Here is a 22,862-nt window from a genome sequence, read left to right on the forward strand (position 1 = left end):
GGGGACCTTGGCAACTGGCCATGCTGGACCTCCCTGCATTGGGTCATGTATTGCTGCCGTCTGTGTGAGTGTGAGAGAGAGAGAGAGAGAGAGATCACACCCAGAAGCACAGGGATTTTTTGACTGCTAACAGATTTGCAGGCAGCTATCCACGCTGTCTCTCAGGTTTTATTTCTACAGGGTTACTTCAGAGCCCAATCATGTGTATGAATAGTTCAGACTGTTCCTCCCTATGTGCATTAACTTTTCTTTATCAACAGAGGATTTCCATAGCCATCGTACTGCCATACATCTAGCTCTGTTAGGTCCTCCTGCAGTTCTGTTGCCCCATCACAGGTAGGGATGCTCATTTCAAAGAATCCATCAACTATTTCCTGCACATCATCCAGAGTCACAATCCTGTGCAGCAGGAAGTACTTAATGGACTTCCCAGCACCAAGCTAATTGCTATTGGGCAATTGAGGAGAGGGGGTGTAATCTTCCAGTGTCCAATAACTACCCATTTCTCTAGTGTCAAAGCAGCTCTCATCTGGTGTCTCTGCATTGCATAGCTGTGTACGTAGCTCTATACACAGAGCCAGAAACATGGCCTTTCACATCTGAAGGGTCTGTACCATTTCTAGTTTGTTGTTCATTCATGATCCAGTCCCTGTACTCTTTGCTCATTTTTCAAGCCTAGAACTGTTGATCCATCATGTGTAACTGATCACTGAAGCTAATCGACGTGGCCTGAATGAACTGTTTGAACAGTCCCAGAAAAGGGCTAGATTGTTTGCTGCTGGAGACACTCGGTTCCCATCCTGATACGTTTTCCTTTCCTTTTCCTGCTGGGACTGTCTCCTCTGCTCTTTCCTTCTCCAGGCTATCTGCAATGGTCAATCTCCAGGGCCTGTGCTCATCAGCTGAGGCAGCACTGATCTGCAGGATCTCACTGAACATTTCATTTCAAGTCCTCTTATTATTTTTCTCCCTTTAATGGCTCAGGCATTCCACAGGGGTGAAGGGGGACCCCTAAAGGCCACAGTGGCTGCAGCTGCAGATAAAGCACACAGACACCATTGTCAGTATAGTGGCAATGGTAAAGGAAACTTAAGATGCAGAAATCCCTTCCCTTGCTCCCCTAAAGTTGTAAGCAGTGCATGTGCATTGACAGTTCTGCTTGGGCGTGCTTGATTATGACACCAGTCACAGCACCAGCCAGGGTGACTATGGCATACCAGGAGTGAGGGAAATAGGGAATTGATCAGATGCATGAAACTGTAGGACTGTGGCACTGGATACTAGCACCATTTTCCACAGGTGGTGGTAATTTTAGTTGACATCTCATTCCTGGGATAATAAAGACAGAGAGAGAGCGCAGCTGCTGTTGGCATCACAGAGGCATCTGGGCTGGTTTGCTCCTAGCCTATGTATTATGATGGTGCCTCGCATGAGAAAGTACTTTACAGGGAAGGATAAAAACAAAGCTGACAGCCCTAGAAATCCTCCAGCAAGGAACACCGAAATACTTTCATGGAAGTCTCTTAAGGATGTCTCCGTAACCCTCATATATATCTAAACAAGCTATTCTCCATGCCTCCTCCAAACTTGAATGGGGAATGAAAGCAAGTAGCAGCCACATCTCTCTTTGTTGCACAACTGCTTCTTGTACTACGAGTCCATTAATGAAGTGTCAGAAGCTGTGTCCTGCTAATTTGGGGGTGCCAATATTGGATGTTTACTCCCCTGTATTGCATCCACGCCCAACTGCTGGGACTGACTGCTCTGCAGTGGAGTCAAAACCAGGTCCCGGTTCACACCATCCCCTCTACTCCTCTTCCACCACCTTCTCCTTGCTGTTCATGGCAAGGGCCTGTGACTCAGGCTCCTTGGAAGTAATCAGGGTGGTGTGCGGAGTGATGATGGGACCTCCACCAGGTATGGCGTGCAGCTCCTTGTAAAAGCAGCAAGTCTACAGATCAGCATTGGACTGGCTGTTGGCCTCCCCAGCCTTCAGGTACGCCAGAGGCAGTTTCTTGATACTGCTGTTGACCCCATCATACCCTATCCCCTGAGGAAATCTGCTTGCCAGATGTCAACATTTCTACAGCTGATCCATAGTTTGCCTTCACAGCCTCTTCTCCACACAGGTCCAGGAGATCCAGTATCCCCTGCCTGCTTGAGGATGGAAGATATTTTGAAGAGCTCGCCAGAATTGTCAGCTGGGCTGCTGCATACAGCAGTGAAGATCTGCTTGTGGTTGCCAAGCTAGACAATCAGGAAAAGGCATTTTGAAAATTCATAAATCTTCAAAGGAGAGAGGGAACTTCTAGTCTGTTTGCTCCTGGGCACAGAAGATCACAATTGTGACCAGCGTGGTCAGTGGGAAGCATTGTGGGAAAGCTGCTTGAGGTCAGTTAGTCAACTTACGTAATGTAATGTCTATACTTATGCTGCATCAACCTCACTACATTGGCAATGAATCTATGACAGAAGGTGAGGTAGAGTGTTACTAAGTTGATTTAACAGGATAATTACATTGGAGGGAGACAATTTTAAATGTGGATCATGACCAGTTAGGTTGACACAGATGTTATGTCAATGTAACTTTGTAGTGTAGCCCTTGTCTAAGTAGCTGTGAAAAGGTAGGTATTTGTCTAACATCCTCTGTGAACTGAAAATAAAAATATCTTCTCTACTCTCTTTGTCCACTTTAGATGCTCTCTTTACTCTTTGTTTTTCCAGTAGCTCTACTGATTCTCTCATAGGCTACCTGATGCAGATATAGTGAAATAATTTCTTGTTAGATGTTTTTACACCGTTAGCTAGTCACTCTTCAGATTTCCTCTAAGCTCTTCTGATGTCCATTTTATATTGTACCAGCAATAGTTGGTGTTCCTTTCTATGGACTTTACTCAGATTGGATTTTCATTTCCTAAAGGAAACTTATTTGTCTCCAATAGCTTCTTGAGCCTTGCTTTTTGATTATGTTGTTGGACCATGCATTAGTGGGAGTTGCAGGTGCTTGTGACTGAGCTATGTACGTTTACATTTCACTGACTTTAACATTGTTTATTCACAATATGAACTACATGACCACATTTGAGGGCCAAATTTAGTTCAATGTTTAAATCCTTGTAGCTAGTACATGTTATGGAAATGGTAAACATTTGTTAAACAAGACCTATTAGAGAGTGAGTTTAGGATGAGATATATTTTGGAAAGAAAAAGAACTGCATTGCCTGTGATTGGCAAGACCTCATTACTTTGAAACTTCTGACTTTTTAAGCATGTTTTTATTGGCTTTTCTTTACCAATTTTCCTTCTCCAAACCTGAATCACATGAGAAAAGAAGCCAAAATATATACAGCAACACAAAAGTCATTTAAAGTAAGACTAGATTATTTTTTACATTGTTCCAAGATATGGAACAGCTAACATGCCTGAGGGCAAAACATATTTGGACTGCTTTCATATTTTAATGAAAAGTATATTCCACTGAGTATTAGCACTAAACAACATTACCTAGAGATATGTTAATAATAGTTTTGTAGCTTACTGGAAAATTAAGATTTGACAATTCCTGCAGAGGCAAAGCATTTTATGCAAATTCCTCTTAAACCTGGACAACAATGCTACAGAACTGCTAAATTTATTATTTTAAAATGTCAATGGAGTATGACCCCGGAGATGAAACATCTCATTTTCAAGAACATCTTCAGGTACAACGGCAAATTACAGGCACTCACAATCATGTACTTCACTTTAAAAATACAATAGTTTATCAGCCATGACGAGTGCAGAATTACTTAAAAAAATAAATTTTCTTAAAAAGTAGATAGATTGTGAAAGACTCCAATAATAAAAACATACAATTACATGGTTCAGTATAACTAAACACCTTTTTACTTTTTTACTTTGAAGAATTAAAAATCTGTTATCTCCACAGCCCTCAGTCTGTATTAGCTATAAAGCAGGACCTAGTATTGCAGTAGACAAAGGAATAATAACCTAATAAACAGCAGTACAGTTGTATGCAGCCAGACTTCATTTCACTTCTAACTCCCAGTGAAACTACATGGGAAATTCCTGTTTCTATTTTGTGTATGGTATTCTTGCTAGGTTTTATGATTTTTCTCTGATTAGTTTGTTATAATTTTAGCATGCATGTTTCTCCTTTTTTTCTTCTTCAAATACACTTTTTTGGATCTTCCATTGTGTCGCAAAGATGATCTCATGACCAAAAACATGCCAAGAACATAACTGAGTTTTCATCTGCTGAAACCAAGTCATGAACATTTTAATAAAAATGTTCTACTTTCCATCAGAGGATATCTCATCAGTAATCCAGGTATTAACCTATCAGTAAATATGCATCCAAAGGTCATAAAATGTATGGAAGCATTTTAAGGCCTCAGTGTATGATTTTCTTACTAAGAATGGAATGTTGTACTTTTTTTTTTAACTCTTTAGCCGTGTCTACACTTGCACGCTACTTTGAAGTAGCGGCACTAACTTTGAAATAGCGCCCGTCACGGCTACACGTGTCGGACGCTATTTCGAAGTTAACTTCGACGTTAGGCGGCGAGACGTCGAAGTCGCTAACCCCATGAGGGGATAAGAATAGCGCCCTACTTCGACGTTCAACGTCGAAGTAGGGACCGTGTAGTCGTTGCGCGTCCCGCAACGTCGAAATTGCGGGGTCCTCCATGGCGGCCATCAGCTGAGGGGTTGAGAGACGCTCTCTGCAGCCCCTCAGCTCAATGGTGGCCGCATGGAGCGGCCCCTTAAAGGTCCCTTCCCCCTCCCTTCCTGTGCAGGAAGCTGAGGGAACGTGCAGGCAGCAGCCCAGACACGTGGCCAGCCTGCACGTCCCTCAGCCACCCAGAACAGGGCCAGCACCTGCCATGGCTGCCCGGCAGCCCCCCCAGCGCCCCCAGGGGACCCCCCCCAAGGGGAGCCAGGGCAGCCAGCCCAGCCAGGTGGGCAGCCAGGCTGGCAAGCGGCAGCGGGGCCCCTCCTGGATGGAGGCCGAGCTGCGGGACCTGCTGGGGCTCTGGAGCGAGGAGGAGGTGCTCCAGGTAATGGGGAGCAAGAGGCGGAACGCGGATGCGTTCGCTCGGCTGGCTGACGGCCTGGCTGCCCGGGGTCACCCTGCCCGCACTCCTGATCACGTCAGGAGTAAGGTGAAGGAGCTGCAGCAGGGTTACTCCCAGGCCCGGGATGCAGCCAGCCGATATGGGGCCGCCCCCGTCACTTGCCCCTTTTACAGGGAGCTCAGGGACATCCTGGGCCCCCGGCACACCTCCTCCCCTCCGGCCACCCTTGATACTTCGGCCGACGAGCCCCAGCAGGCCCTTCAGCCGGAGTCCGCCCCGGAGGTAAGCCCCGCACCCCGGGGGCCCCCCCCAGAGCCCACCCCCAGGACATCGCGGCAGGAGGAGGAGGAGGAGGAGGAGGGGGGCTCCTCCTCTGCAGAATCTGGGCTGCAGATCCTCCTCCTGCCATCCCGGAGCAGCAGCCGGGCCTCCGCCCCCCGGGGATCTCCGGACCATGGGAGTGGACCGACAGGTATGTACCCCCCTCTGGTGTATACCCCTGGGCTTGAGGGGCGGGGGGTAATAGATATGTGTCCAGGGCCCCCCACATGCTCACATGGCCATGGCCCCAAGGAGAGCAGGGCCATGTCCCTCACAGCACTGCATCAGCCCCTGCCCCCCCACCCCCCGACCCCGCATGACAGTGCCATGCCCCATCCCCGGGGCAGGGGGGAGCGGAAACTCGAGGGGCCCCCGGGAGGAGGAGGTGGGACACCCTGCAGCAGCAGCAGCAGCAGCAGCATGTGATGGAGTGGGGGGGAGTGCAAAAGGGAGACAGGCTAGATATGAGCAACAAGAGCCGAATAGCTCCCAGGGGCAAAGGAGGATCCTGGGGCTACAGCTGGCAGGTGACACCTCTGCCCTGAACAAAGAGGAGGGAGGAGCCGAGCTGGCTTTGAATTGGGGGGGAGGGCGGGGGCCACAGGTAGAGGCTAGGGGAAGGGAGAGCTGGAAGGCAGCCAGCCTGAGGAGGGGGAAAGCTGCATCCCAGAGGGGCACCCCTTGGGGTCTTCTCCCCAGGACAGGTTGGAAGGACTGTCTCTTCCGACAACTGGTGCTGTCACTCCTGGGAGAAACTGGGCATCTGTGGCCTAAGAAACCTCTCCTGTCAGACCCTGCGGAGTGGAGTGAGAGTCGCTCCCACCAGGGGAGGGGGTGCAGTGCAGGGGGACCCCTGAACCCCATCCATCACAGCAGCATCTCCCGGGGACAGGGATGGGGAACCTGCAGCACAGGGCTGGGGGGACAAAGGCCACGGCTCGGGGCCCACACTAACGCCTGTCTCCATTTTTCTTCCCCCTCTCCTCTCCTGTGTCCCGCACCTGCACCATCAGAAGGACCGGAAGAGAGCGCCGGCGAGGCATCAGTGGTCCCGGAGACCCCTCCGGGGCCATCGCTCCAGGCAAGCCCCTCGGCCGAGGACCGACCGGCCCCACGGCGGGCTAGACGGCGGACCCCGCGCCACCACCAGCCAACGGCGATGGACCCCCAGCTGCTGGCCATCCACCGTTGGCAGCTGGAAGTCACGGAGCAGAACCTGCAGCTGCAGGAGCGGGCGCTGGCCTGGCGCCAAGAGACATGGGGGGCCTACATGGAGACTTTCAACCGCCTGGTGGACTACCTGGCCCCCCCATGCCACGCCGGCCACCGCAGCGTCCGCCCTGCCTGCTCCACCCGCTGCTCTGCACGTCGCCGTCCCATCCGCCGTCGCCCCACCACCCACCGCCAAGGGCCGGAGCGCCGAGGGACCCCTGGAGCCAGCTGAGACTCACCGGGCATATCTTCCGGTCTGCCCCGCCCCCAGCCAGCCCCGGACAGGGCTGCGGCCGCGGCGGGGCTCCCGGCCGCCCATGCCCAGTGCCGGACTTTAGGGGCGAGGGGCCCGGGACGTGGCCCCCCCCTTGTATATAGTTGGGACTTATTATTTTGTGCCCCCCGTTTGCCCCATCCCCCCCATGTAAATAGTTCTCCCCTTTATCATCCCCTGGTTTTCTTTTTATTACTGAACACACTTTTTTATTACTATTGTTTTATTTGTACATATTACTTTGGTTCCACACATGTTGTATATAGTTTGTTCTTGTTTTATTTATAGTTAAAAAAAAAAAAGTTCTAAAAGAAAAAACAGTTTAAGTTCAGCCACAAGTGCGTGCTGTCATTTGTCCAGGAAAAGTGGGAGGGGGGTGCAGTTGGGTGCTCCATGGTGTGGGCGTTGGGGCAGGGAGTGCGGTGGAGGAAGGGGTGGGCAGTGGGGGGCCTGGCAGAGTTCACCCCGCGGCCTCATCATTGAAGTGGGCCCACAGGGCCTCCCGGACCCGGGTCCCTTCGGGGTCCACCTGCCGACTGGGGGCAGCGGGTGGCTGCACGTCGGCCCTGCCGGCCTCCACTGCCCAGCCCTGGAAAAAGGCCTCCCCCTTGCTCTCCACCAAATTCTGCAGGGCGCAGCAGGCACCCACAATCAGGGGGATGTTGTTGGGGCCCGCATCCAGGTGGGTCAGGAGACATCTCCAGCGTCCCTTCAGGCAGCCAAATGAGCGCTTCACCACCTGGCGCGCGTGGTTCAGGCGCTGGTTGAAGCGCTCCTGGCTAGCAGAGAGATGGCCCGTGTACGGGAGCATGAGCCAGGGCCGGAGGGGGTATGCCGCATCTGCGATGACGCAGAGGGGCATGGTGGTGTCCCCCACAGGGATCTCCCACTGGGGGATGTAGGTCCCCGCCTCCAGCCGGCGGCACAGGCCCGAGTTCCGGAAAACCCGGGCGTCGTGGGTGCTGCCAGGCCAGCCCACATAAATGTCCTGGAAACGGCCCCGGCTGTCCACCAAGGCCTGGAGGACCACAGAATGGTAGCCCTTGCGATTGATGTAGCGTCCTCCACTGTGATGCGGGGCGCGGATGGGGATGTGAGTCCCATCCAGAGCCCCGAAGCAATTGGGGAAGCCCAGGGTGGCAAAGGCCGCGATGGTGGCATCTGGGTCCCCCAGCCTCACGAGCCTGTGCAGGAGCATGGCATTGATGGCACGCACAACCTGCAGGGAAAGCACATGGGACAGCACCAATGAGGGGTGAGCAGGATGTGCGTGGCCCTGCCCTGCCCTCCCCTCCCCTCCCCTGCCCTGCCCTCCTCTGCCCTCCCCTCCCCTCCTCTGCCCTCCTCTGCCCTGCTCTGCCCTGCCCTGCCCTCCCCTGCCCTCCCCTCCCCTGCCCTGCCCTCCTGTGCCCGGGCCCCCCTCCTCTGCCCTGCCCTCCCCCCGTGGGTTCTCTTACCTCCATGAGGACAGCCCCGACGGTGGCCTTGCCAACACCAAACTGCTGTCCCACGGATCGGTAGCTGTCTGGAGTGGCCAGCTTCCAGAAAGCAATGCCGACCCGTTTCTCCACTGTGAGGGCACGCCGCATGGCAGTGTCCTGGTGCCTGAGTGTGGGGGTGAGCCACTGGCAGAGCTCCATAAATGTCTGCCGGCTCATCCTGAAGTTCCTGAGCCAGCGGTCGTCGTCCCACTCCTCAAGCACCAGCCGCTCCCACCAGTCAGTGCTGGTGGGGTAGCTCCACAGCCGCCGTCGTGTGAGGCGGGGGAGGGGGCGGGGTGCTGCAGGGTTGGGGGTTGAGCCCTGCTGCCCTGGGGGCAGCTCCTCCTTCGGTGTAGCAAGGAGGTGCTCAGCTGCCTCCCGCATGGCATGGAGCAGGGCAAGCCCTGCTCCTGCCGGGAGGGCTGGGTGGACCTCTGGCTGCTGCTGCTGCTGCTGCTGCTGGGGGTCCATGCCTGCGTCGCCCGGGGTCTGTGTGCCTATGGCTCCTCAGACCGCGTGCTGTGCAGGCTGAGTGTGTCTGGGAGAGGCCCTTTAAGGGAGCGGCTAGCTGTTGCCCCGGAAGCGCTAGTCCGCCCTGTGACCCTGTCTGCAGCTGTGCCTGGCATCCCTATTTCGATGTGTGCTACTTTGGCGTGTAGACGTTCCCTCGCAGCGCCTATTTCGATGTTGTGCTGCGCAACGTCGAAGTTGAACATCGACGTTGCCAGCCCTGGAGGACGTGTAGACGTTATTCATCGAAATAAGCTATTTCGATGTAGGCTTCACGTGTAGACGTAGCCTTTAAAATACAGATTTTAAAGAAGGATGCCTTTGACCAATATCTGGATGTAGAGCTTAGGACATACACATTGATACCACACTCTAAAAATAGAATCTATCAAATGATTCATAGGCCTTTAGGCTCAGATCCTCAGCCAGATCGATCAGCGCAGTTCCACTGATATAAATGCCAATTTACATTTGTTGGTAATCTGGTCCTTTGTTTTTTAGCCATTCCACATTAAGTATTGTACTGTGAGTTAGACCTTATAATTCTTAGCTTTACTGAATACATGAAAGATGTCAGAGTGATAGTCCTTGAAGCTCAAGTGTTCTGTCTACAAAATAAATACATTTCCCTGCATCATCCACACAAAGTACCATGATCCTGTTCTGCAGAGACCACCTCAAAGTCCTTCACGGTAGGTTCTTATTTTATTCTTAAAATCTATTGTACTTAGAGTATCTCTGCACCAATGAGTTGTCAGGGCCTTGTTTTTGCTGCCTTTCTCCCAGTGCAGTCAGTCACTCTTTCGTAAAATATGTAGTGATGATGTCATTCTGCACTAGTAGTGTTTAAACCCATATTGCTCAGATGTAATTGATTACCCAAGGAGGGTTTCAAATGGGCTTCATCATAGAAACTGAAACAACCTTCTCTCTGGGGTTCCTAATGCAACTCAGTAATGAAAATGAAACCTAGTAAAAATGTATATGTATGTTGAGTGACACAATTGAAGAACCTACGAAAGCTTCTGGGTAGTTTTAATGATTGCCGTTTAGTTAGAAGCTACTTTTCTTTTTTAAACTGCCACTATTTCTATTGAGAACAATGACAGTTGTTCAACGCACTTTACCTAAGCACATGAAAATATTGGTGGTTCTTGGAACCTTTGTTTCACAAAAGCAAGAGATCATCCAGGCTGTCTTGTTAACATTTATACTGTTATATTCATTTATTTAGACTTACCATAAACACTGAGCTAATAAACCTACACTATATATACACAATCGATCCCAAATACAATAATTAGAACAGTTTTCAACCATTTCCCTGTTCACCTAATACCCTTCAGACCATCTTTAGAAAGGTAATACTTCCACTGCACCTTACCAGATGAGGAAACTGAACAATCTTCAATTGAAAACCACCAAAGGGAATGTAACAGCTTTGTCGCAGGGTAACTGGCCCTTTAACAAGGGAGGGGGGCCAGTGCACATGTGATTGATTACGTCCTAGGCTAGGCTTAAGAGGGAAGGCATCTAAATCCCATAAAGAAGAAAACATGAAGATGAAAGGGTGCAGAGCAAGGTGGGATAGACTTGGAGTTTTTCTGCAGGCTACAAAAGAGTCTTAGGTGTCAGGGCCATTTTGTTTGCAAAGGAGAAAACTGAGCGCAGGTAAAGTTGAACAAGTAGAACTTGATTAAATTCTGCATTTCTTTATGTGACTGAGTTGCTTCTCAACTCTAAGTTCCCTGTTTCACTGGTGTGCCAACAATAATGATCCCTCCAGGGACAATGGATCTCAGGACTCCAGTTTCAGTGATCATGATACATCTTCCCTATTTTATGGACATTTAAAAAATATGTCTTCCCTTTTCTACAAAGATTCTAATGGACACCTAGCCCCTTGCTTTGTGTCTCTTAGGCCAGATATTGCTAACACATAGACAAGCTGGAGCAGCATCTTTTTTCCACAGACTCAGCTGGTTGTCTTTGAAATAGTTTGGTCTTCTCAACAAGCCACCACATCAGAGGTGACCCATCTCAGCTTCCCCATCACATATCTCCCAATCTCACAAAGTAACTCTCTGTGGAGTCTCCTCCCTCCCTGTCGGGTTGGCCTAAAGATGGTTCTCTGACTCTATTGTGTGTCACTATTTCAGTAAGTCACTTGTGCCTCTTGCATGGTCATGTCTCATCGCTTGCGTCCCAGAGTATCCCTCACTTGATATTCAGTCTGTTCCTTCTGGTGTCTGTCTTGTGGCTGGATCCTCACAGGAGGATCCTGTCTTGAGGGCTGATAGATCCTTGGCTCAAACTGTACACTCCAGTGCCTTCTTTCTGTGGTTGTTTGCTGTCTGCTGTTGGTAGTATCTTCATCCTTGTGGCTGCAACTGGTCTCTCCTCACTGGCAGTAGGGTTTTATTCTTTTGGCCTGTCAGTGACTGTGCTGAATGTTTTAACACTCTGATGGGATACTTCTGCGTGCCAAAAATGCAAATGAGGTTTTCACCCAGAGGAAGCAGTCTTATGTAACAGTTTTTTAGCAGTTTTCACAACTGGTTCCATGTTACCATACTCTGTGGTTCTGGGGATTTGTGTGCAAATTCCTTGAATTCTTCTGAGGCAGGCCGGGCTCTATCGTCAGCGAACAGAGTTTCTGGAATGCTGTATCTTGTAAAATGGGCCTTTGGTTCACCAAGCACTGCCTTGCTTTTAGTTTCAGACCAGGCATTTGACCTCCCAAAAATGTAAATAGTAATCTAGTATTGCTTTTTCTTGAAGGAAAATAAATCTGTTCCCACCATTACCCATAAGGTGAGCAGCTCATAAGGCATCAGAGTGTCAGATAACCAGTAGGTTTCACACCCGCCTATCAAGGAACAGAGTTGTGTGTTCATTCCCAGACAGAAGCACACTCTCCAGCCTGTCTAAAAACTGTTTATGTTCAGGTGTGAAGTATATTTGCATGTATCTTTGTGTACTGAGATGGGGACCACAGCTCTCTGTCCTCCAAAATATGATTCCATCCTGTATACTCAACTCATCTTTCAACTGAAGTACTAGTATCTGGTCTTTGTCTTCCAGGAACTTTGCTAGAGTCACCGTGCTTTACTGCCTGTAGTTGGATGTCCTCTTACACAGCCTCTTTGATTTCAATCAGCTTTGCTGTTGAAAATGGGAGATAGTGCCCTGACCTCCTTCTCCCAACTCACAAATGCTCTTCTTCAGGTCTAGGAAAGTTCTGTAGCTTGTTATAGTTAAAAGTCCTGCTCAGAGTATCAGCTACTGCTGGTAATCATCCTGGACAATAGCTGATCTCTACCCAGTAGTGCTGGAATCACACCAACATAAGCTGAAATCTCTTTGGAGCGCAGAGAAGGACTTTGTCAGGATTGTTTTTATTGTTACCAAATCAAAGCAATCACTCCACTCCAAACACCATAGCAAGAGGCTCTTTTTCCATTTTGGTATATATCCTTGTTTGGGAGACCCAGGGACGGGGGAGCACAAACAGTCATATGCTCTCTCCAAATGCCATGACAGCCAGCGTTGTCCAACCACTTGGGTCCCATGCTTTGGAGGGGCTCAAAAGGCCCAGGGAATTCACAGGGGCCTGGTGCCAGCAGTACAGATCAGCCCCTGCCCACCACACTCACTGGCCATGGCAGAAAGCAGAGTGACCTAGCTCCCAGACACATTGCTCCACTTCCCACCACTGGCGAGTGGAGAAGACAGTTCCACCCCTTCCCATAAACCCAACCCCCAGCAATAGACTGGTGGGAAGGGGGCTGGCACAGGCTGCAGGAGTTGGGGTCACCTCTTCACTCACCAGCTTACTTTAGCATAAGTAGTTATCACGTATTCTAAGGGAACAAATTGCTTATGTTTAACCAGGACTTTTTTCTGGCAATATGTACCAGTATGGCAGACAGGCTCTCCAGGGTTCCTGCAGCTTGGACTGCCAGCAGGGCTCAGCACCTCAGCTGGCTCCCAGCCACGGGGCTGCTGGAGCCCTGTCAGTCCCACAGCAGTGCAGGACCAGAAGCCATCCTGCATCAGCATGGGGCTTGGAGCCAGCCCTCCCCCGAACCCCAGCCATGCAGCAGTGTGGGAGCCGTGAGGCTGCCATGGGGCCAGAAGCTGGAGCTCCTGCCACCCCACAGCAGTGTGTGGGGGAGGCTGCCATGGGGCTTGGATCCAGAGCCCCCCACTCTGTGGCAGAGCAGAGCTAGGAGCTGGCACCCCCACCACCCCTTGGGCAGCCTCAGGCACAGGAACCCAGAGGCAGGGAGGGGGAGGAAAAGCAAGGAGCCATACTGGCTCCACATTGCTTTTTAACATTAAAAACACTGTGCTTAACTACCTGTTATATCTTGTATTTAGCTGTGGCACTCTTAGCTCCTTTCCCAGGGAACATGGGGCCTCCATGCATCATGATATAAGGCAGTGGTCCCCAAACTTTGACAACCCCTTCACAAAAATGAATATTTCCAGGGATTTCTCCCTTGCCTGAGCATAAGTTATAAAACCATTGATCTTGGAAACATAAAATTTGTTATGAAACACATACTGTTATTTGTCACTACATTAATTTTATTATATTATGAAAATGACAACAATTTTCCAAGATTTCACTTGACAGTCTTGATCACCAATGCATATAAAGCCATATATTACGTAATTGTCATCATATTTTCTTTTCTTCATAAGCAACTTTCCAGGACCATCATTATCATTTGACTTAAATTTTCCATACTTTGGACTTGGCTAAACACTAACTGATGCTGAACATTTGTTTTCCTGTGTCTTACACTTTCCATTTTCAGCACTTGTCCATTTTTGGTGTAGAACAACTCAAATAAAAGTAACACACTGAGAACCCAAACAAATGTGTAAGGTAGAAGACTCACTCACGTCTCACTGGAGTAGAACAGCACAACACAGAGAATGACTTTATGTGGATTAACCGAGGGACATTACCTCCAATACATTAGCTATAATGACGGTGCTGGTTTATCACACAAACACTTTTTTCCACCAACATGGATTTTTTTTCCCAGGAGGCCCCTGTAACATTTTGCAAACCCCGAAGGGTTTGTGAATCATAGTTCCGGAATCACAGCTCTTACGGCTCCCCCACTGATTTCTCAGCCCAGGGAAGAGAGAAGAGAGACTGGGAAATCTTACGAGAGATGTTATCAGGAAAAGACTGTTTGCTGAACCATCTGAGCTTGAGAACTTACAGGGGAAAGGGAGCCAGCTAAAGATGAGGCTGAGTAAGGCCTTATCACTGGCCTAAATTACAACCCATCTCCAAGGAGAGGAGTCAGGGAATTTTTTCTTGACTGTTTGACTTACAACCTTTCCTTCAGGAAGGCAGATGGGTGGACCTCTTGAATAAGGCCAAGAAAAATCTATCAGAACTCTTATAGGGATCCAGAGTGGGTGGGAACTTGAGTAACTAAAGAAGTTAATTACTCTCTGTAGGAAGAACTAATGAACCAGCCCTTCCATGTTATTTCAAAATGATGGGCCCATTGTATAGGTGTGGGGCAGCTATTTCGGGATACCAGTGTATCCCGAAATAGCTCCTGCCATGTAGACAGAGCCCAAATGTCCTAAGGAACAGCTGAGTCATACAGGTTAGCACGTTCATCTATTTGAGATCTGGCAGGGTGGTGAGTAAGAAAATGCTTTATCAACATTTCCCTTCATTTCAAAGAAAAAGTTTGACAGCTAGAGTGCCTACACTGATGCAAATGTGGCAGAATCACAGAGGGAAAGAGGCGGTTTCTCAAAGAGGCAGATCTCAAAATATTTAGGGCTTTATATAGTTCAAAATCAACAGCTAACTCCACTGAGGAACTAATAGACAGCCAATGCAGATAATGGAGCATGGATGTTGTACTCGCTGGATGAAATATTACTTAACAGGCAGCCAAATTCTATGCTAGCTCGAGATGCCACATGCTCTTCAGGTGCAAAGCACAAAGGTCGTCATCTAGAAAAAATGGCCACATGCGTCTGTCAAAAGCAGACAAGAACAGGTGCTCTTGGTCATCCTTGCTATCTACTCCTTCACGTGTACTGCAGGGTACAGAAAAGCCCAATAACCTGCAAACCTGTTTAAGAAATGTGTGTGCCCTTTTTCAGGAAACAGAGCTGATATAATTTCCATTATCTCTTGCTTCCTGCGTCTTCCCACTCCTGATGGACCTCACCCAGCTAGACCTCATAAAAGACCAGTGTCAGCCACATTCTGGATCAAGAGTTCAACCACACCAGCCACAAATAGACAAAAAGGTATGATGTCAAGTGGGAGACTGTCTCCCAGGCCTGCCAGTGAGTGTGGGGAGGAGGGGAGAGAGGGAAGAGGGAAATTGCTTTGAGGCCCACTGATTCAAAAGGACCCACGGCTCCTGGCTGGCAATGCTGCTCCTCCAAGAACAGCGGCAGCCAATGCCCCAGGCCCTTTAAATTTCTGACAGAGCACCATAGAGCATGGTCCAGGTAGCTATGAGGGCTGCCTGGGGATAAAAGGGCCATGGTGTGTTACACTCTGGGTGGTGCTGAAGGCAGGTGTCCCCATCCTGCCTCTTCTGCCTGATACCCCACCCATTCTAGGACCACAGAGCTGGGTCCTCCCCACCTTGTGCAGGGGCATGGAGAGTCTCTATGCTGCTACTGTCACAGAAGCCAATGCTGCCTCCCTAGCCCATCAATGTACTTTATATGCACATTGCACAATAAGGGTAAAAAAACAGAACTGTGGTATTCTGCATAAAAGAACCTAGGGGCAAAGGAACAATCAGTCAGTAGTATTGTATGGGATCTCTCAACTAAAATGAGTGAAGCTTCCCTCTGCCAATTCCATCCATCCCTTGTAAAGATTGCACGCCTGTCACACACACAACACCCCACCACCACACTCACTGTCAATAACTTCAGCAACATCTGAGAGTTCCTTTAAGAACCAGTACAGATTTCTGATTGCCCTGAACCGCCAGGAGGAGTCAGCTACTGTCAACAACTCTTGGCTCTTGGCCAACATAGCTAATGTAGTTTTATACCATATGTAGCCCCTGAATTCAGATAGATGGGGGTCAAAAAAGTCTGAGGATTCTAGATATTGTAAGAATAGTCCTTTCACAACTTCCTCAACAGTCTTACCCCATAAAACAGGTTTAGAACAGTTAAATAGGTGAGCAGATGGTCAACCTCAAAGGACAGTTGCTGGAGCAGAGCTCTCCCAAATATTTAGTGAAGGCTAGGTAACACACTCCTCTGCCTAAAGAAGGCATGAGTGATATTGACATGCAATGGACCTAGTGCTTCCCTATGGCCTTCATCAGCCAGGAAGCAGAGGATCAAAATAGCAGTTTGTGGAGCTAAGTTTCCCCAGCTACTTACTGCAGAAATTTAATGAGTGGTTCTAGCCAAAACTCAAGTAGAAAGTGACTCAGCATTTGTCTTGAGACAGAGCTTTGCTACCAAAAGTAGAGTCTAGATGTAAATGCATTTACCTGCAAAATAACAGATGCTTCTCAAAGCTGGAAGTACTTAGCAGATAATGAGTGAAGGCACTACCCAGACCAGCATCAGAGGGGTAGCCGAGTTAGTCTGTATCTTCAAAAGCAACAAGACATGTGGCACCTTTTAGACTAAAAGATATTTTGGAGCATAAGCTTTCATTGGCAAAGACCTGCTTTGTCAGATGCGTGAGTGAGGGGCTCCAGAGGAGAGTTTAAAGAGGGAGTCTCATCAAGGGGAGGGCCAGAGTTGACAAGGTCTGTGCAGTCACTGAGGATGTGGCCCATTATCAGTAGCTAATGTGGAGGCGTGAACATCCACTATCTAAGACTTTACTATGGTGGATGTGAAATAAGCTTGTCATCTCCTAAACAGCCACCAAATAATATTATGAATAATATTGACTCTTTATATTTGGCTGGTAAATCTGATTCTACAATCAGTGGATAAAGATATCGAAAGGATTAAAAGGATGCTGTAAATATCAAGTTCTAGCAAATTGTGCAGATGTCCACTTACATACATGAATATGCTACTGAGGATTTTTTTTTAATAAAGAATAAAAGTAAACACCAAAAATCTTTCAGGTCAGAAAACTAGAGACTATTTTTCTGCTTTGAAGAAAAGGTTATCATTACCCTGTCCAATTTTCACATTTTAGGATTTCAAAATGACAGTCACATATTTTTTGTAGTCATTGCAGCAGAAACATCACTAATTATCTGTGAAAAATGAACAGAAAAACTTTGAAGGAGAGATTCTGGTGACATGCTATATGCAAGGGGATTGATAAAACATGCTAGACACATTTACAATAAACTGAATTGCAATCATAATTTAAATTTATTGTTCAGGTACAGATTCACTCTCTTCAGAGTTGCTGTTGCCAGAAATATATACAACATTGAATTATGAAATACTTAGTTAAATATTTTAATAAATTTCAGTACACATAGCATTTTACTTAAGCATATTTTTCAGAGAACAAAATACACTGCTGTTTCCTAATTAAGATTTTGAGTCATTAAAGACAGCAACACAAGCTTACTTTAATATGGGAGGAGCTTCCATTAAATGATGGAAAGCATGTTAGACAGTCTCTTATAGTCTTGGCCAGGTCTGGGCTGAATGAAAACCAAATGTACTTTTGCTGAGGTGGACAATAAATGGCTCATCCACTTATGGCACAGGATTTGATTTTACTTTTAATTTTATTTGACAAGAGATTAATAGATATTGGAAACTTCGTTTAAAATTTCAGAGCACACGAATCATAGAGGATCAGTAAGCCAGGAAAGAATATATTAATATAACGGCCTGTCTATCTTAAGGTAGGGGAAGTATCACACTAACTAGTGTCCTTTACAAAGTTATTTTTCCATTTTGCACATCTGCCAATGTCTCTAATCCTACTTTTGTTGAAGTAAATGGCACAACTCCCATCAACTTCTGTGGTTCAGAATCAGGTTCAATGTGAACAATTTCATAAGCCCTGTCTCTTGATTTGGGCAGGTCTTCCTGAAGGAAACCCCTGGAGTTTCTTGAAGGTTTATGCTCTGCAATTTTGGAATCAAGTTCTCCTAAAAGACCTTATTATACTATTATTATTTATATCAACTGTAATTATTTATATCAACTGTAATCCCCAATACTATTAACATTCCTGCCTTTAGTCTGATTTTGAGAAATTCAGACCTTCATTTAAATTCTAGATTCTCTTTGGCCAGTGCTTAAAAATGCATATGTGATGTCTCAGCCCTAAACTTCATGATGGCTATTCCAGCTTCTGTACTCTCCACCCTTCATTTTTCAGTTCTATTCACTGACAAAATTCTTCATTAATACCGAGTTCAGGTTGATAGATGGTATCTGGTAGCCTTGCAGATTGTTGGGTTCAGCAAGACTCAAGCTTTGGCAAAGCAGGGAATACAGAGGTATATGCCTGTACAACCTTAACTCTAGCTCCTGGAGATGGCAATAGCTGCTAAGAATCACCGCACGCATGGTGTAAGATGCAGCTGGATGGAGAAGCAGACCCATCAGAGTAATTTGGTAGACTTGCATTGCAATATGTGGTTACCTTAAGGGACTCAGGCCCTTTGAAGGTATGCGAGCCCCTTTGCCTGAAAACTGTGTTTAATCATATGAAAGTGGTGCAGGTGAGCCTTGAGAGATCCAGTGTGTCCCATTTCAGTGCTACATTGTGTAGGCTGTGTCACCTCAGCAGCGCAGGGGTCTTCCTGACATGGGGATTGTCAATGTAAGGTAAGAGATGAATGGGGTCTGTGGATTTAATGAAGGGCAGACCAAACCACAATAGATTATATTCTTTCTATGGAATAGTCTAAATACTGGGATGTGGGGCAGGTGCAGGAAGCTCCTATTCATTACAGTGGAAAGGCAGAGTGAAAGTATGGCTATTATCAGTGTATGCCAAGGACCAGAGCTGCTAGGGACAGTTGGTGGTCTGCTTCCCGACTAATTGCTCCACTGAGCCCATGAGCATCACCTTAGAACTCTGAGTGGCCACTCCCCTAGCTGTCTACTGGTTTATCAATCCTGCCCTCACAGCAGATCAGCAGCTGCCTGATATGTACCATCCCTGCAACTGTTCTTGCCCTTGTTCCAGTCCTTGGTCCTTTGCCAAGTTGCAGTCCCTGCTCCTGGTCGTTCCAACCCTTATCCTAGTCCTACTCTGCTCCACAGTCTGCTCCCTTCTGGCTTGGATTTCACCTGTGGCTCTGGCTCTAGCTTACAGCTCTGATTGACCCTCCAGGTATGACCCGTGTCTCTCTCTCTAGCTTATGACTCAGGTTTCCTCCACTGCTACCCAGTTCTAGTACTTGGTATTTAAATCCTGGTACTGCCCCTTGACTTGTTTGTGGAATTTCTGCCATTCTAGACTAGGTTCTAATCAGTAGGCTGAACTCTGGCCTCCACCACCAGGCCTTACCACCCACAGCCCAACTAGCAACAGTTTGAGCAGCCCCAATACAAAGGCTATGTGTCCACCTTGCCAACATGAGCTCCGCTCAGGCCAATGCTTCCTCAACAGAATTGCTGCAGGCCGAGCTTGCAGGTCCAGGTCTTCACCTTTATGGTTCAGAATGCAGGCCTACAACCTCAGGCGTCTTTGTCAGCATTCCTGGCTTCTGCCACCTGGCAGCCAAAGGTCCCATTCCCAGACACATTTATTGGCAATTGTAGCTGGTTCTGATGTTCCCTAAACCATTCAATCCCTTTCTTGCTTTGCCCCAATCTTCCCCCAACCCCTGACTAAGTCTGTATGGGGATGATCATTAGTTTGCTCACCTTGGAAGTCTTGGCCTTAACCTCCACACTCCTGGAACAATCTAGCCCTCTTTTGGGCCTGTTCAAACAGTTCATTCAGGCCATGTCGGTTATTTTCGGTGACTCTCCCTGCACCAGAACTGCTGCAAATTATACAGGACATCAATCAGCTGCCTAACACGCAGCCAAATTCTGTCACATCTCCACAATCACTGAGTGGAATTAGGACATGCAGTGTCATCAGTTTCAGACTGGGCTGAGTGATGATATGCAGGCTGAATTGGTGCAGGTCAAGCCACTCTCCAATCTTGACAACCCAGTGGAGCTATATGTCAAAATTGATGACAGGTTTGCTGAATGCTTCCATGAACATGGTCCAGTCACTCAACCCCTGATGATGTCCTGGCTTCCCAGGCCTCCCAAATTTGGAACTCATGCACATGAATGGGGATTGACCATGCGTGTCTGAAGCTGAGAAGACCCCACACCAAACTTGAGGCCCATGTCTGTATCGTGGAGGCAATGGCCACGTCACCTAGAAATGCCCTCCAAAGGTGAGATCAGTTTTGGGGTTGGGAAACATCAGGCTTTTGCCCACATAAGGGGGATCCAGGCTGGGACAATCCTCCCCCCCCGTGCCCCCCCGCAAAGATTCTCGACTGCTATGTGTTTCTGTAAGGACAGCAGCAACTGCGAATCCATTCTTGCTGCATCTCCAACTGCCACTTCAGGTCCAACTCACAATCAGCCCAGCAGGTCACCTGAAGGTTGTTATCTACTTGAGCATCTCAGCTAATTTTATGGACCAAGATGTGGCTAAGTTCGACAGAACTGCTGCCATGCTTAAGAATTGCCTGGATGTGATGAACCATTGGTGTGCTTACTTTCATCCCAGGGATGGTCACCCTTCAGACCACTTCCTTAGGGCTGGCTACCTTCCAGAGGTACTGGGAGACTCTTCAGTTCAGTCTGATTCAGGTCCCGCCTCCCCCAGGCTGTGGTCATCCTGGGAATGCCCTGCCTGTTCCTAATGGCCTCTGAAAACTCTGGTGAAGAAGGACAGCATGCTTTTGTTCCCCATGCTGCCAACAGTTGTGCCTTCCAGAAGCCAAAGAGAAAACTAATATCCTCTGAAGCACACACCATCCTGCGGGGAAGGCCTGCTGTGAGAGAATGAGCCAACGGGAATAAGCCAACCTCCAACCATCCTGCCTGCCACTGAAATACTTCACAAGTACTTGACTTTATGTAAGTACATGACAAGGGAAATATGGACATGCTGCCCTCACAGGAAAAATATAATTATCCAATTGACCTTCAGTTAGACACTAAAATTCCCTTTGGTCATTTACACAGCCTTTCTGAATCAGAGCTCCAGACCCTTCATACCTAATTGCAGAAGACTCTGTAGAAATGGTTTATCTGGCATCCACCTCTGGAGCAGTGTCTCATTGCAGAATCACAGAATCATAGAACTGGAAGGGATCTCAAGAGGTCATCTAGTCCAGCCCCCTGCTTCAAGCAGGATCAACCCCCACTAAGTCATCCCAGCCAGGACCTTGTCCATCTGGGACTTAAAAACCTCAAGGGATGGAGAATCCACCATCTCGCTAGGCAATGCATTCCAGTGCTTCACCACCTGCCTGGTGAAGTAGTTTTTCCTAATATCTAACCTACACCTCTCCCTCTTTAACTTCAGACCATTACTCCTTGTTCTGCCATCTGACACCACCGAGAACAGTTTCTCACCCTACTCTTTAGAGCTCCCCTTCAGGAAGTTGACGGCTGCTATTAAAACACCCCTAAGTCTTCTTTTCTGTAACCTAAACAAGCCCTTATCTTCTTCATTACAAAGAAGGATGGTTTCCTCAGGCCTTGCATTGACTGCCAGGCCCTCAGTAATGTGATGGGTCGAAACCATTACCCACTTCTTCAGGTTCAAGAACTATTAGACACTCTGTCCTTATTTTTACATTAGACTTCAGTGAGGCCTATAATTTGGTGAGGGTGGAAGAAGGACATGCATAAAAAAACAGCTTGTGCAGCTGATATGGACACTTTGAATATCTGGTCATGCCACTCAGTCTGTGTAATGCTTCCATGGCCAAGGAGTTTATCAATGACATTTCCTTTGGTTTGCAGGATCAATTTGTTTTTGCTTAATCTCAGGGACATTTTTATTTTTTACCATGACCATGATTAGCAAAGGCTTCAGCTGTACCATGTATATTCTGAACCAGAAATATGCCAGTTTGCCCAGTGGAGTTTCTCAGCTGTCATCTCTCCTGAAGAGCTGGTTGTGGATTCATACAAAAGGCACCCATGGTTGTCAGGGTCTAGCACTTTTGAGGTTTGCCAGTTTCTATAGATGGCTCATTAAGGGTTTCTCTGGGAGGGTTTCCCCATTCACAGCCCTACTGCAGAAAGGAGCTATTTTTTTCAGTTCCCTGGGATACAAGTGGTATTTGAGAGCCTTCAGGAGAAATTCATCACAGCCTCTATTTTGTTTTATCCTGATCCCAGCCAGCTAGTTATGGTACAAGCAAATACCTCTAAATTCATGGTGGGACCAGTCCTCTCCCAAATGACTACCTCACCCTAGTGCTTTTTACTTACATGTGCTCATGCCTGTGAAGCAAAACTATGACATCCTCAATAAAGACTGCTTCATCATCATCGTCATCGTCATCATCAACAACAACAACAACCATGGGCTCAGTGCCCATTGGTGCTTGATGCCTCTATCATTATTTCTTTCCATCTTCCCCTGTCCAGTGCGGAATGGCTTCGTTTCTGTGGGCTAACACCATACCAATCTACTATATCATCTCCCCATTCTCTGTGGGGTCTGCCTCTCCTATTCAAGGCATCCACTATGCCAAATCATAGAATCATAGAGCACTAGGTACACCACAGCTACTGCTTCTCCCCTATCCACAAGGCTCGTTATCCTATCAAAGAAAGCTATCAGATTAGTTTGACATGATTTGCTCTTTACAAATCCATGCTGGCTGTTCCCTATCACTTTACCATCTTCCAAGTGCTTGCAGATGATTTCTTTAATTACCTGCTCCATTATCTTTCCCAGCACTGAAGTTAAGCTGACTGGCCTGTAGTTTCCTGGGTTATTCTTATTCCCCTTTTTATAGATGGGCACTATATTTG

General features: G+C 47.8%; 1 protein-coding gene across 1 annotated transcript in view; it reads left to right on the top strand.

Moving 5' to 3' along the window:
- The window catches only part of LOC142008330 (uncharacterized), a 144,297-nt gene that overhangs the window by 78,572 nt on the left and 42,863 nt on the right, over positions 1-22,862 (top strand). Inside the window, exon 3 of the mRNA XM_074985511.1 lies at positions 15,030-15,179. Within this exon, the coding sequence (XP_074841612.1) occupies positions 15,030-15,179 (150 nt within the window). The remainder of the gene's footprint in view (positions 1-15,029; positions 15,180-22,862) is intronic.

This window comes from Carettochelys insculpta, chromosome 2 (genome assembly GCF_033958435.1).
Source record: "Carettochelys insculpta isolate YL-2023 chromosome 2, ASM3395843v1, whole genome shotgun sequence".
NCBI lineage: Eukaryota > Metazoa > Chordata > Testudines > Carettochelyidae > Carettochelys > Carettochelys insculpta.